The sequence below is a fragment of the Anser brachyrhynchus genome (assembly GCF_964034855.1).
Source record: "Anser brachyrhynchus genome assembly, chromosome: 15".
Taxonomy (NCBI): domain Eukaryota; kingdom Metazoa; phylum Chordata; class Aves; order Anseriformes; family Anatidae; genus Anser; species Anser brachyrhynchus.
This window is the reverse complement of record NC_137733.1, coordinates 6,090,133-6,104,245: the sequence shown is the minus strand read 5'-3', so window position 1 is coordinate 6,104,245 and position 14,113 is coordinate 6,090,133. Positions and strand designations below refer to the sequence as shown.

General features: G+C 43.2%; 1 protein-coding gene across 16 annotated transcripts in view; it reads right to left on the bottom strand.

The window, feature by feature from the left end:
- The window catches only part of CLUAP1 (clusterin associated protein 1), a 75,179-nt gene that overhangs the window by 14,837 nt on the left and 46,229 nt on the right, over positions 1 to 14,113 (bottom strand). For 14 of the 16 annotated variants that reach the window (XR_013939623.1, XR_013939624.1, XM_080556398.1 and 11 more), the window contains one exon: positions 10,112 to 10,184. Coding sequence is in view for 14 of the 16 variants with exons in the window: in XM_080556398.1 (XP_080412524.1) it covers positions 10,112 to 10,184 (73 nt within the window). In the remaining 2 variants the exon portion in view is untranslated. Of the gene's footprint in view, positions 1 to 1,337; positions 1,648 to 10,105; positions 10,185 to 14,113 lie in introns of those variants that run through there. The other 2 variants (XM_080556395.1, XM_080556391.1) reach the window with 2 other exon arrangements.

Sequence of the window (14,113 nt, the reverse complement as noted above, 5' to 3'; positions counted from 1 at the left end):
CAGCCCATAATAGCAGTTAGACGGAAGAGATGCTAGCGCTCTCTACCTTTGTTCAAGTCCAAGATTAATTCAAAATGTGTTGGAAACAGGGCACTGTCTCTGCTGACAGGCGCAGGGGAATAGCCAGTTTCCACAGCCTCACTAAGGAAGGCATCTTTCCACACGTAAGTGCCAAAGAAGTTGAGATGAGCAGAGCGTACAATACAAACAATTGTCCTGAGACCACCCTCAGGTCGTACCGTAAAGGCAATGTCCTGAATACACTCTCTGGGTATGAACCGTGTGTCCAGTCAGAAGGTGCTATTTCTGAAACCGATTTCAAAATAAAGATCTTTTAACAGCTTTTGGAAAGTGTGGGCTTATTAATACATCTTAGTCTTTTACTCTGCTGTAAGTAATATCACAAAAAGTCCCCTTAGACTCCTTGCCTTTCATTTAGTCATAGGTTAGAAAAGCACAATAAGACATCTCCAGATAAATGAAAGTTGTTAGAGCTAAACCCAAGATGTCTAGAAAAACAGGACTAGGAAGAGAGCCCAGAGTTCCCAAGATGCAGGAACTTCAAACGTTTTCATAACCTGCCTTTGTCTTCTTCCTCCCACCCAAACTAAAGCTGAATCCCTGACAGCAATCCCCCAGTCACCAAACTGGAATAAACCTAAAGGACCTGTCCTTCGGAGGTTTGAAAGGATGACAAAAACCTTCAAACACATCGAAGCACCTGCAGTGGAAAAGAGGGCAGGCTGTTCTCCAAGTCAGCCATATCGGTCCCATCTGAGTCCAACCTCAAGGTTCACGTGCAAGACCAACCAAACTGATTCTCCTCTGAGCCTCTTCAGAAGCAGTCCAGCTGGGTGCAGGAGTGTGTGAGAAGTTTGGAAGAGGCTCGGCTCCATTTAAGTCTCCTTCTACCCATGAGCTTTTTTTCCCCTCTGTGCATGCAAGACTACTTGTTCAAGCTCCTTGGCTCATGAAGACCAAGCTCTGCCTTCCAGCTTCTGCCCACTCGTGATTGTTTAATTCCCTCCCCAGCTGAGCCTTCAGCTCCTGGCATCTTACAAACTCCTGTGCTTTATGTAGAGATGAGCCCCCCACAACAGCTGATCCAACAACTCAGGGCTGATGTTCCACCAAGAAGCGTTGCTGCATGGTGGCCGGTCTGCAGGAGCTTAAGGAATCACCGGTGCTGCACCAAACCCCACGGGACTGCGAGCTTAGCACTTGGCACAGCAGCAAGAGTTGTCTGTTATTTGCAGAAAGCAGGCAATTCTTTCCCAGGTACACTTAATTACACACGTCTGAGGTGAAAATGGAAATAACTACTTTAATTATGATTAGTAACGAGCTGACACATCTTTGCAATATTTAATTATCAGACAATATACGATATATTAGACTTTTTTTCCATAATCTTTTTCATTGCAATATTAAGTTAATGACAAAACAGCAAGGGATATATTTGATACCCTGGTAAGATTACGAGGCTCCAAGAGCATTAGCTGCAATGTCTGTTTGTGTTGCACCTTCTTTCTCGGCAAGCGATGGAATCACTTACTGCTGTGGGAGCTGAAGACTGTTTCTGTTTACCAATATTCAGGAAAGCCAGGTTCTGTTCAGGCAAACTCCTCGGGAAGACCCATGCGTAGCCTAAATGAAGGATTCAGATTCGTGCTCTGCATGTTGAAGAGTCAGACCACCTCATCTGCAAGGGGTCTCACTGCTACTACTGAAACGCTCTTTTTCATTTTGGACTTTTTTTGCCCCTTCTTTGAGCAACAATTCCTCTCTCGCAGATTTTGTCATGTGCTGCTCCTGTTCCGCAGCACCACCAGCCAGAGCAGAGGATGCTGCTGCGGGCCCTCGTGAGTGCTCTGCCAGACCAGTTCAGTTTCTTCCCCATTAGCACCTTCTCCTTCTCACTCTCCTGAGCATGAGCTGACAGCTGAGACCTGGACTAATGGATCCGGTGCTCTCTGGTGGCAACCCAAAGTGACAAACCCAGTTAACACCACTTTGGGGGCAGGACTTAGAGCCTTCACCCTGCAGAGGCAGAGCGATGCGATTCCGCTCGGGGTGGGGGCACTGCTGTAACACACAGGGCTTTAATTTTACATTTCACTTTTCTGGAAACCATTTTTTAAACCATTTGTAGCAACAGACTCTCAGATACAACACGTAAAACATACTTCCCTTCAGACAGAACAGTGGTAAGATGACAAGAAGGACAGAAATGAACCTGCCATCACCCCTCTGCTGTCCGTAGAGGTGCTCTCTCTCTGCTAACCAGCCGTGCTGATGGCTTAATGCTCTCCTGAACCACGCGAACCCTGCTGCTGCCTGCAGCGCGCTCCTGGGCTCTCCAGCCATTTCTGACCCATTTCAACTTGCAAAAAAGGAAGACCAGCTCATCATATAATTCCCCACAGTATCTTACTGCCAGTCCCAATTCCAGCAGAAAGATCCCACGGTGAACAGTGCCTTGGGATAGAATTGATACCTACTGTGGAGAGAGAATCCATGGCTGGAGGGCCTCAAGCTGCTGCTTCAGGAAAGGAAATGGTTTAAACACACCTTTTTTTCTCTCCCAACCTCTTCTTCCACTCAGTTGCTCTGCTCTGCCTAATGCCCTCTTTCTCACACTGTTACTTTTATCCCTCTCCCCCACTGACCCACATGTTTTATCTCTCACCTGCCAGTGATGGAGGTGCTCAGTCCATGCGTGGATGCCACAGAGAGCCACTGCCCCCCCCAAAAAGCACACCTGGTGCCTCAGCTCCACCTCTCCTCTTTCAAAGTGTGCTCTAACAGTCAAGCCAACAGCAGCTGAAAACCTAGCTTTTATTTACACCTTTAAAAATCCTGGATTACTTTTCACTAAAAATGAAGAGAAAAATTCATCAGGTGAGTTCCCAGCATGCAAACACAGTGCGCCATTCTTCCAGCTGAGATGGGACCTTGAAACAAAGCTCGTTATGGATTTTGGCAAGAGTCTGGACTGTCTTTGAACAGCCTGTCTGGAACTGTGCTGCACAGACCCCAGTGTGAAGTTTCACCGGGCTGCTACAGCAAGCACATGCTGAAGGAACAGAAAGGCTGGAGCTGAAATGCAAATTCAGCAACAACCTGTGCCTCTGAGTCTCCTGCCCACCGCCTGGACAGACATCGAGCACTCTTTTCACTCGCAAAAAAATAACTGCGTTGCTCTAACCCAGCATTCTGTGATGGGTGGCTCAGTGGCTCCTAGCACCGAGCTCTTCAGCCCGAGTTATTGCCCACAGGGCACGACTGTGCAGGGCCAAAATGCCAAGGATGCAGAGCATATTGCTAAAAAATTATTTATACATGGTGAAAACAAGCTGAGTACAGGTTTTATGGAAGGATGAAATGGCAAACTAGTCTAATGTTGTGTGATCTGACCCACCTAGAGCATTACAGGACTCCTCCACCCTTTATTTCTCATTGTACATGCCCAGGGTGTCTAGTTTCTAGAAAAACATTCTGGATACTCAGAAAAAAGGTGACAATTCAGAATGTTTCACTTAACACACAAAGAAATCACTCGTTGTCGTAGGAGAGGTGACAACCACTAACTGTGTAATACTACACAATAGACATTACAGCACAACAGAAATGACAATACCTCCATTCTGAGCACACAAGGAAAGTTTTTTTATGGAGAAAGTGTGGATTTCTCTTAATATAAAGCAATGAGAATAATAAAGCATACTACTTCAAATTCCCACATACTCGTACACGAAGTACAGAACACATTCTAATGTAGCTGGATTATGAGATTTGCATGGCTTTACATGAAGGTTATTTAACTTTTAACAATAAACTGCAACTCAGGAATCTACGTGCCCAAATTTAGGCTAATGCTGGCAGCTTACTGAAGCTTAAGGCTGGTATCTTAACAGGCTCCTGTATTTTTACTATGAAAAGGTAATCAAGAGACGCTCCATAAACTGCATTTGGCCCACTTCCTCACTGCTGGGATTTACTCTTCTGCACAGAGAATATTGGCAAAATATCAGACCACCTGAGAGAGAATATACCAGGATTTTAAACTCTTGCCTTACATTTCAGTATTTCCATTTCATAAAGGTGGGCTTCAGTCAACTAAATTAGTTTCAATTAAACTAGTCCAGCCACAGAAAGTACATCCTGGTTATAGCTGAGAAACAGTGCTCTCAGAAGGTGTGTCATTTGTTCCAAAACACACCTGTTTCCAGAAAAAAAAAAGAAAAAGCAGATACCTGGACTGATAGTACGATATCTAAATGATTAAATTTGGGGTAATTTGCAAAGCTTGAAGGAAAAACAGCATGATTTAATAACGTACCAGTGATTTCATTACAGATTTGTTAGTTTGCATAAATATTCAAGTAAACGTATCCAACTGTAAAATAAGAAGGTACTGGGGTGAAGATAATGAGCACAAAGGGCATAGTTTATTGATAAGAATGAATAAATTTAGAATTAGATGTAAGTGTTGCTTCGCACGTTCGATTTCTTAATAAAAATCACTGCTTTGAAAACAGACCCTGGCTGCATGATTACTGTATTCAGCAAGACGCTGATTTTGGTGAAAAATGTCATGAGAAAACCAAGTGGGTAACCAACAGCCACTTGAGCCAAAATAAAATCCACTTGATAAATAGCATTAAATTTTAGAACAGGAAAAAAAAAAGGAACGGATTAGGATTTTAACGTTACCAAGGGAGGAAAAATGTTCAGCTCCCACTTGAAAGGCTCCGTTCTACCAAAGCCAAACTCAGAGAAACCAGTCAGATGTACCAGCCTGAACACTGACGTATTTGCAGCTCTGAAAATTTGAATGGAAAGAAATGCTTTGATGTATGCATTTCAGTAGGGAATATCCCGTGTCCTTAGCACAAAACTGAGAGCCTTTGTGTCATCTCAGAAAAAGTCATGTTGGTCTAAGAACTCCCGAGCAAGGTCTGAACACCTATGGTCGTACTGACCTCAGCAGAAAGCACGGATGTTCAGACTTAACATAGGAAAACTGAGCAATACCATGCCCACAAACACCAAGCAGGTGCTGCAGTCAGGTCTAAGTGCACTTTCTCACCTTTTGTCATTTTAAAATGGTCTATTGCTGCACCATCCGATCTCATGTCTTAAACAGTACAGATAACAAACCACTGCCCAGGGAACCCATAGGTCTCTGTCACATGAAATCGTGCAGAATAGTTCTCTATTCAAACTGGGATTCGTAGCCTTGGCACAGAAACGAGTAGCTATTTGGCCCATTTTACAGAGGGGTCATGTTCAGCCACCATAACAAGTTTCTAATGATCTCAGAGGCCAAGAATCCATCGTAGTACTATTATATTAGAACATGAATTTGCAATTATTTAATGAGCAAAACACAAGACAATTGTGGACAAATTCCAAGCATCTCTTACAAGATGGATGGTCTTAGCATGCTACTGGTGAGGGTGCTGAGCATTAGCAATACCATCCAGGCACCCGTGGGGATTACCCAGCAACTCCCTGCTACACTCCAGATGTGACAATTACTGCCACTGGGCTTTTTGTTTATCACCTGTCAGATGTCAGAGCATCAGTTCTGGAGTGGGAAGGATACAAGAGATTCAGTACATCACCAACCTGCAACAGCGCCACGTGATTTGCTATCCAGAGCACAGCATCTATTTGCTCTGTTTAACTGAGCAAGACGCTAGATCTGGGCACATCTTGCTTGCCTGTCAAAAAAAGAGTTAGCTCCGCACGTAGAACTGGCCAAGAAAACGCTTTGGTTGTGTACTGGGCAGAATTCAAGCTGTACAGGAGCATCGATCAATCCTGCTGCTACTGTTGGGACACGAGGTTTGCTGACCACCACCAGAGAGCTGCACATCTCAGAGTGCTGCGTGGCACGGGCGCTTCTTCCTCCTACAGACCAAGCAAGAGCAGCCAGGGCTGGGCTGGCCGACTGCAGCGGCAAGCCAGAGAGTGGCACCTGCACTGAAAAATGCAGTTTTACAGCAAATATTTTTGCAAACTGAAATCAAATGCTAGGCATAGATTTGGCCAAAAGAAATATAGGAAACAGTTTGAAACCTTCTAAGGGTTTATTTTTTTATATTGAAAATACATCTTTTTTTAAAATATGTATATATATTCTGCTTTTAAATTCACAAAAAGAAAGAACGTGTATAAATGAAATAGTCTGTTTAGTCTGAAAAAATGTATTTTAGCTTAGAAAAAAATTCACTAGCTACTTTTTTGCTCAGCAAACACTTTTTTTTCAACAACGGGAGAAGCTGAAAAAATATCCTGAATTTCTACTGTGGTCAGTGACCCTCCTAGCCCTCTCCTCTCGCACCAAACCATTATCAGAGCAACTCTTCACGTATCTACACCTGACAATAGTTCTATCAACAGTTTTCGCAGTGCTCATCCAGCAGTGTCGAATATAATATTTTAAGAGGCACTGTTCCATTACCCACAACTACAGCAAGCCCTGAGTTTCAGGCAATTGGCATTTGTTACTTTGCACCAGCCCTGGATGTGCTACAAAGGCAGCACGCTGTGAAAAAACACCACATCGTATATTGGTTTCTCTAACAGCATCTTATGTGAAATTAGGATTACAAAAATACCAGCAATTTACTTATCACTCTTCACGCACAAAAACCATTTCTGTAGTGCTGCAAGTACTTAACTGCATATATTGTCATCATGCAAATACTGCTGAAAGCCTGATCTGTATCTAGAGTTCAACGTCTTTACATAATTTAAGAACAGTTTTTACCACATAACTTAGTGTTAACTTTTTTTTTTTTAAGTGCAGTGGTTTTATGAAGATGTTCTGTGAGAAATGAAAGATGATTTGTGATGTACACTAGAAAAAAAGAAAAAAGAACCAGGCTATTTCTGAATTGCACTAAATGTTGTTGCAAATTTTGTGTATGCATCCTGACATATCCATTGCCTTTTGCCTTTCTGTGTTCTTAACAGACCTGCACAATTCGACCTATGTTTTACAGCCATTCTTCATAATAAATATCATTTAGGTTTCTTCACTATTAGTTCAGCCTGAAAGGAAACCGAGAGCCGTCCAGAATTCCTGCAACTTCTGCTGCAGAGAAATTAACTGTTAATTTGCAGCCCTTCTTACCAAATTAGCAGTGGATAAGGTCAAAGGATTCAGACAATAAAAGAACTGCATCGATTACAAAGGTATGCAAAGGTGAGAGTGCTTACAGGGGCAGAGTGAGTGCTGACTTTTATCAGTTAATGGTAACAAATTTATCACCTGATTCCAGCCTATGCTGTTCCAAGAGCCTCATTAAGTGCTTTGCAGCTCTCAGGGGCAAAGTGTAATGAGATTTAGAGCACCTTCCTTTTCCCTCGCAGGAGGCACTGGCCCCGAGCTGCCTCTGTGCAGGCAGACCACGAACCTGTCCCAAGGGAGCTCACGGGAAGGTTCAGCCTTAGGAGACAGGGACCCAGGCCAGGCTGCCTGCCTCTGAGCGGAGCTGCAGGGGAACGAAGCTCAGACGTATTTGTTGCCCTAACGGCCCAGACAGCAAGGTCCTGAGGTTTTTTGGCAAGCTGAAGATGGAAAACAACTTCACGATAAAAGCACTTGGACTGTGTGTGCGCGTGTGTGTGTATTACTTAAAAATGCAAGTGGAATAAACAAGTGATTTTTTTCTCCTAAAACCTGCTTCAGAAAAATCTTTCTAATGGGGAAGAAAAGCCTTTCTTTAATCTTCCTCGCGCCTGTCTCACTAAAAGGCAGGTCCTGTCTCTGAAGGAGGACACAGCATGCAGAACCTCAGCACATCGGTAAAACAAGGTCTAAGTGCTCGTGCCCGTTAGGTTTTACACCAGTTCCCCACAATCCACATGACGCTTGCAGTAGCTGTTGATAAAATCACGGAGTGCCAGGCCAAGGCTGCAGGGCTCTTGGGAACCCTCAACTGCCGAAGCTCCATCCCTTACCGTCCTTTCTATTTCTAGTGTGAATTTCACTAATAACCTCTTTGGGGCAGGCAAAGCTGTTCAGTGATGCTGCACCGATTCTGCTGCTGCTTCTGTTTCCTCTTGTGCAAGATATATCCTTGACTTGTGACTAGGATCCTAGGGTTAACTTCACCCCTAACAGGGCACTACGAGATACCAACTTCTTCCTTCTTTCCTCCAAGTAAATTTCTTAGTTACAAGATGCCTTTTATACAATTCAAAACAAACAGTGAGAGGAGAAAGCGGGGTCTGGTCTAAGAGGAAAGCACAACTTGGTACCTGATCATTTCACGTTAGCAAACTGTGATCTCAGCCAGTTTTACAGCATTCAATAAATTAACCTCACAGCACCCAGTAACAAAGCTGTGCTCCGTGCTCACGACTGAGGAAACAGCCTCCAAGAGCCAAATTTATTGCCTGAGTTACATCCCTGCAGCTCCACAGACTTCAACACCACGTTCAGGTAAGGGCAGACTGTAGCTTAGAAAGATGACTTGATCTGCCAAGGTTATGGGACAATCAATAAATAAGCCAGCACTGAAAACCAGGCTCCTGTTGCTCCTATCACTAGAACAAACACTAATTTTGTCAATTTGGAATAAAGACATATTATGGCAATATTTTTTGAGGTCAGTAAAAGTCCTAATTATGAGTTCTTAGGTAGAAGTTAGATCACTCACTAAAAGGTAAGGTTTGTATTATTTGAGAGATGCAAAATGACTGAACAATTTTCTAAGTGAAGGTCCACTGCCAAGGAAAAAAAAAAATCAGGAAAATTTCATGTTACACTTCACATTGCTAATTATTGATGATAAATGTTCTTCCCTCTTGAACTTATTTACTCTGGAAACCTACTGAAACCAAACTTAATCATCCTGGAAACTATCACATAGCAGGACCTGGACTTTTTCACTCAAGTAAATCCTTGAAATAGTTCCACATTCTTGCAATTTACATTACAAATCCTATGTTTCAGATAAAACTTCACTTTTTACTGCATTGACATAAGGAGATGAGAGATCAAAGATGGGCAGAGATGAATGAATTTCCTCTTTCATGAGATTGTTCAGAAAACATCTGCCTGCAAACAAACTGTGAAGCATAACTTTTATGTCCTTACCCAATTTTAGCTTTCACGAACTCTCCCTTTGATCCTGAGAGTTAACCCTCTTGTTTTTTTTCACTACCATATAAAAATGCACATATTGCAATATTCAATTCACAGGGGCAACTAATGAGGAAGTTCTGCTGACGCTTGACTCAAAAGAAGCAAAATCTGGTTTGTTAGCTTTCTGCAAAATCTCAAGGGGTTGTTGTTCCTTTCTGTTCTTCAGCTAGAATTCTAATTAATTAAAAGTTTAGAAAAAAAGATAATCCCCAAATTTTAATTGCATTCACATTTTACAGGTACACTAAACCAAGGAAACCCAAGAAGGCGAACATGGACCACACTTTGATGATTAGTGATATTAACGAGGATTTCAAACAGAGGTTTTTTCACGAGTGAATGTCACAATCTGATAGATACATCACAAAGAATTAGTCCAAACACAGAGCCACCTCCACAGCACACAACATGGCAGACTAACTGGTGAGGACAAAAATGATCCTCCAGTTTTGCAAGGCAAACCAGCACCTGTGCAACACGAGGCAGCCAGGTAGTCCCACGAACCAGTGAGACTACTCACCAGCACACAAGCATTTTCCCAGGTAGAATCCTCTAACCGAGCTTGTTAGCGAACCAACTTTTCATCATCAATCCCACTGTGCTGGGACAACTGCTTCATCTGCAGCTAGCCTGAAGGGGCTTGGATGCCAGTAAAATGAAGCCTCCCTCTGCCCACTGCAGCTGCACAGCATGTTTAGTGAGTGACTGTTTTTGCCTCTCAGCACTACAGGTAAAATTTACAAGGTAAAGGAGCATTTCACTGAGGTTAGGTTCTCCATTTCATTGGTGTTCTTTTCAAGTTATCATCATCCCACTTTTTCTAACATCATCTGTTGACTCAGTCGTCTATCCCATGTCCCTATGGCTTGTAAGTGCACATTCATACAAGTAGCAGCCAGCGCTTCATTTTTCTGCCAATACAACTAGTTTAGAAATCCCACTTACTTCCACTCTTAAGCAGGTGTTGTTCCTCTTCCTTCAGCCTGTTCTGCATAAGACGCAGCATGTTTGCTGCTTCCTGTAACAGGTGAAAACAAACGAATCAGAAAAGCTGCCACATTGCCCAGTCAAGTAGCTAATTGGATGGTCCTGTAACAGTTAAGAGCACTCAAAAGCAGAATGAAAAAGGAAAATTTCAGCACGGGAAATACTTCATAAAAAAAAAAAAAGGTCTTAACTGAAGCTTGGGAACTCCTACTTACTTTGCCCATGAGGTCAGGATATAAAGCATATACCCACGTAAATCAGTGCACTGAAAATCAACCATACATCCCTGCCAGCTGAAACTTCACTTATTGCAGTGAAAATGAGTTCACTTGTTTTCGTCCCACAGAACATTACTGCCATTACAGAACAGAACGGACTTTCTTTGGAAAGTGGTTTTTGGTTGTTGGTTTTTTTTTTTTTCCAACTAATACTTCATTAACCACCAGAAGTGGTTTGTGAAATGAGTGTAGCTTTATAATACATAAATCAAACCAGGACAAATTCACACATTTCCATGCATGCAAACAAAATGGGAAGAAAAAGCGCAAACAATGAGCTGGAAAAAGTATAGCCATATACTATATAATACTAGTATACTATGCTATTGTATAGTACTCCTGATAGTATTTGGGTGCAAAGGAGAACCGTGATAACAAGACTGCACAAGGTGGATCATTGATTTTCTTTTTTAAGTATAGCAGATTAAAATATGCTGAGAAACACTACTGTACTGACAGTATAACAGAGTTCTGACAAAGGCAGTTAAGAGCAAATGAAAAGGGTAAGTAGAACAGTGTTTGCTGTGCTGGGGAAAAGCAGCAATCACAACCCTCACCCCATTCAAATGAATGCCAGCGATAAAAGGAATATTACAACAAGGCCTACAAGGACCTAAAAAAACCCCACACTTAAGTCTTGCAGTATCAACTGAGCAAGAAATGTGACAGCTCAGAAGGGAAGAAGTAGGCTGACGGGAGCTGGGCAGCAGCAGTTAAAACAGACATTTTCATTCCAGCATAATGGATTGGTAAGAAAACATGCCTGCCTCTGTAGACAGTAACAGATGGGAGTAATTTTAATCCTCTGGTATACATGCATTTGCTGAGCATTGCACACCAGATAGACTAAAGGAACTGTCTGATTGCTAAACACAACAGCGCAATTCTAGGAGGTCTTTTGCTGAGTTCATGAAGTTCTCCATCCAGTTAGGAATAAAATCTACTGAAGTTACCAAGGGATTTTAGAAATTAAGGGTTAGTATTCCAATAGCAGTATCAGACAGAAAAATATATTTTTAATTACATCTAGCTTAAACTAGGATAACATCAATGGTGAAAAGCAAACTAAACATGACAGAGTAGGTAAGACTTAAAACATACAACCACATCAAGATAGAACCTATGATATTAAACAGATGGCAAACAACTGATGGAAGGATTTAGCCGCTCACTTTACTAGCTCTAGTTTTTTCTACAATTGCACTCAAGCAAGACAAGTAGATGGGAACGCTAATTAACTGTAGATTGAGCTGCAATTTCTCTGAGCCTTTGATTTTCTACGCAGAACTTGTATACAATAAAAAAATAAACAGACAACTGCTGCTTTGACACGGTCAAATCTGCACATTAAGTGCATGTGCAGAAAGGAACCAGTGGATCAAATGAAACACCTGTGGGAAGAGGGGAAAAAAGAAGATCATCTGAAAAGAGCTGAATGGTAGGAAAGATTTTTACTCTCAGATGGAACCGTGTATCGTTACATACAGTAACAGCGTGGTAGCTTGAGAAAGAAAAATCTTCTCCCACCAACCTCTTGGAAACCTACCAGGTCCTACCAGTACACGAGGAAGCTGCTGGAGATGAAGGCCTGGCTTGCATAAGACATTGCATCTTGGGATAAGCATTCCTGTCTATGGAGTTGAAAGTCACGCTGAAAAAGCTTGCAGAGAAATTGCTTCCAGGCAGTAAGCTGAAGTCATTTAAATTCTGCTTTTGCCCTTAGTATTTGAAATAAGTAGTGAATAGCATTTTTCTTAATTGGTTGCTTGAGTTTGGAAGTTGGGTTAAAGGACTGGCTGGGTAAATGGTCAAAATTTATGTCTAATCACGTATTGAGTATAATTAATGAGCAAGGTCAGCGATGACATAGGGATCAGCAGCTGCATTAGCGCACAGCACACATGCAGCCATCTCTATGTGCTCATATAACCTTATAAGTTGTTTCTAGGCCAAAGATCCTAGTTTCTGTATGGCTGTGCTTGACCAACCATAGTTTTGAATGCAACGGAAGTGGGAGACCACAGACAAGGGAACGGGCCAAAACCTGGACCAGCTGGGGAAGCCGGTCACATACACTGCCGTGTCTGGTACTGACACAAGCTGCCAGCACAGGTGACTGGAGGAGTTTCAACTAACACAGCCGAAGTCGCTCGGGAGGATGCCTGTGACTCCCAACACCACCTCTCAGACAACGACATTCATCCTGACAGCCTTCTGAGCAAGACTTACCCCATTTCAAAGATCCCAGTAAAGCTCTCTTACAAACAATTGCAACCGGCTGCTGTAGTTCATATCATGTGCAATAATTAAAGCATCACCAGCAAAGAGCTTTGAGTTTGTCTGAATCTTAGGAGAAGAAGCTGTAGGAAAAGAGAATTTACCAGATCCCAAAATCCCCAGGTTAGTTCTTTGGGTAATTACAGTCCTGCTTGCCCAGATCTCATTCTTCCATGAGAGACGAGGAGCAGATTGCATAAAGCCAGTTAGCTGGGGAAGCTGTGCCAGACCAACACAAAACCTGGGTGAAAACCAGGAGAAACCCAGGTCCATTGCCTTTTGGCAGACAAACCACATTTATTTAGTTTTCATATACTAAAGCAATGTGAATTTTTTTCCTTACACACTTAGCTCTCTTTTCCCGACATTCTCCTGGAGGACGAATTGTGACCGCCCCCCCACTTCCACCCCCCCCCCCAAGCACCACCACACCTCTCCGTCCTGAGCTGTCGTGACATGGGGTGGGTAGTGAAGCAGAGCCCCGGACCCTGCAAGGCTTCAGGGCAGACGGGAGTAGAAACCCCACAGTGCCCGATCAGCTCCTGCTTTGGGTTGACCCGGGAGGCCCCGCTGTAATCACCCTGATAACACAGAGCACATTCGCTGCCTCATTCAGATTTCTTAATTATACGCTGACCGGGCTGCCTCAGCCTCTCTCCAGTGAGCCAGACGCATCCATAATACCCTAATAGCTACTGCTCGGCGAGGCTGAGCATGCTCCGGGTCTCAGCTGTTTCGAAGCAGCTGGAGCACAGGCACCTTTCACTGTCTGTACAGTGCCTGGAGGAAGGAAATGACAAGCGCAAGAGGCATCTCCGTACTGCCATGGCAGCTCACATGGGTGTATGGGCAAGACACAAAATACCAACGCCTGAGGTGTAAACCTGGATGTTTTAACAGGAGGATGAGAACAAGAAAGGGGCGAAAGGCTCCTTGGGAATTGTCACGGTGTCCGTGGGGAAAGCCCGTAGGCACAGAGAAATATTGCCCCTTATAATGAAAGCATCCTGACCAGAATTTTCCGTGTGCCTGCCCAGGTGCTGAGCACCGGTGGGTGCGCAGGCACTCAGCGCTGGGCCACTTGGGCTCACAAACCTGCCTGGGAATGTACGAAAGGTTCTGGGAAGAAACCAAACAATTCCTGCTCAGAGATGGAAAGATGACTGCCATTGCAAGGAGTGTTACACAAAAGGCAACCGTGCAGAAGCCATGCTACCTAGAAATCAAAACTACTGGTGATGGATATGTATTCTGCAGGAAGAAGCTAATTCCACCTGCAAGAACAAGGAAGGGAAAAGGCAAAAAATATTTTAATAACCTGTTTTGTGGAGGTTCAGAACATTTTAATTACCCTGTTTAAGAAACTGTTCTTCTTTATTAGCTCTTTCTGTAAGGAACAAGTGAC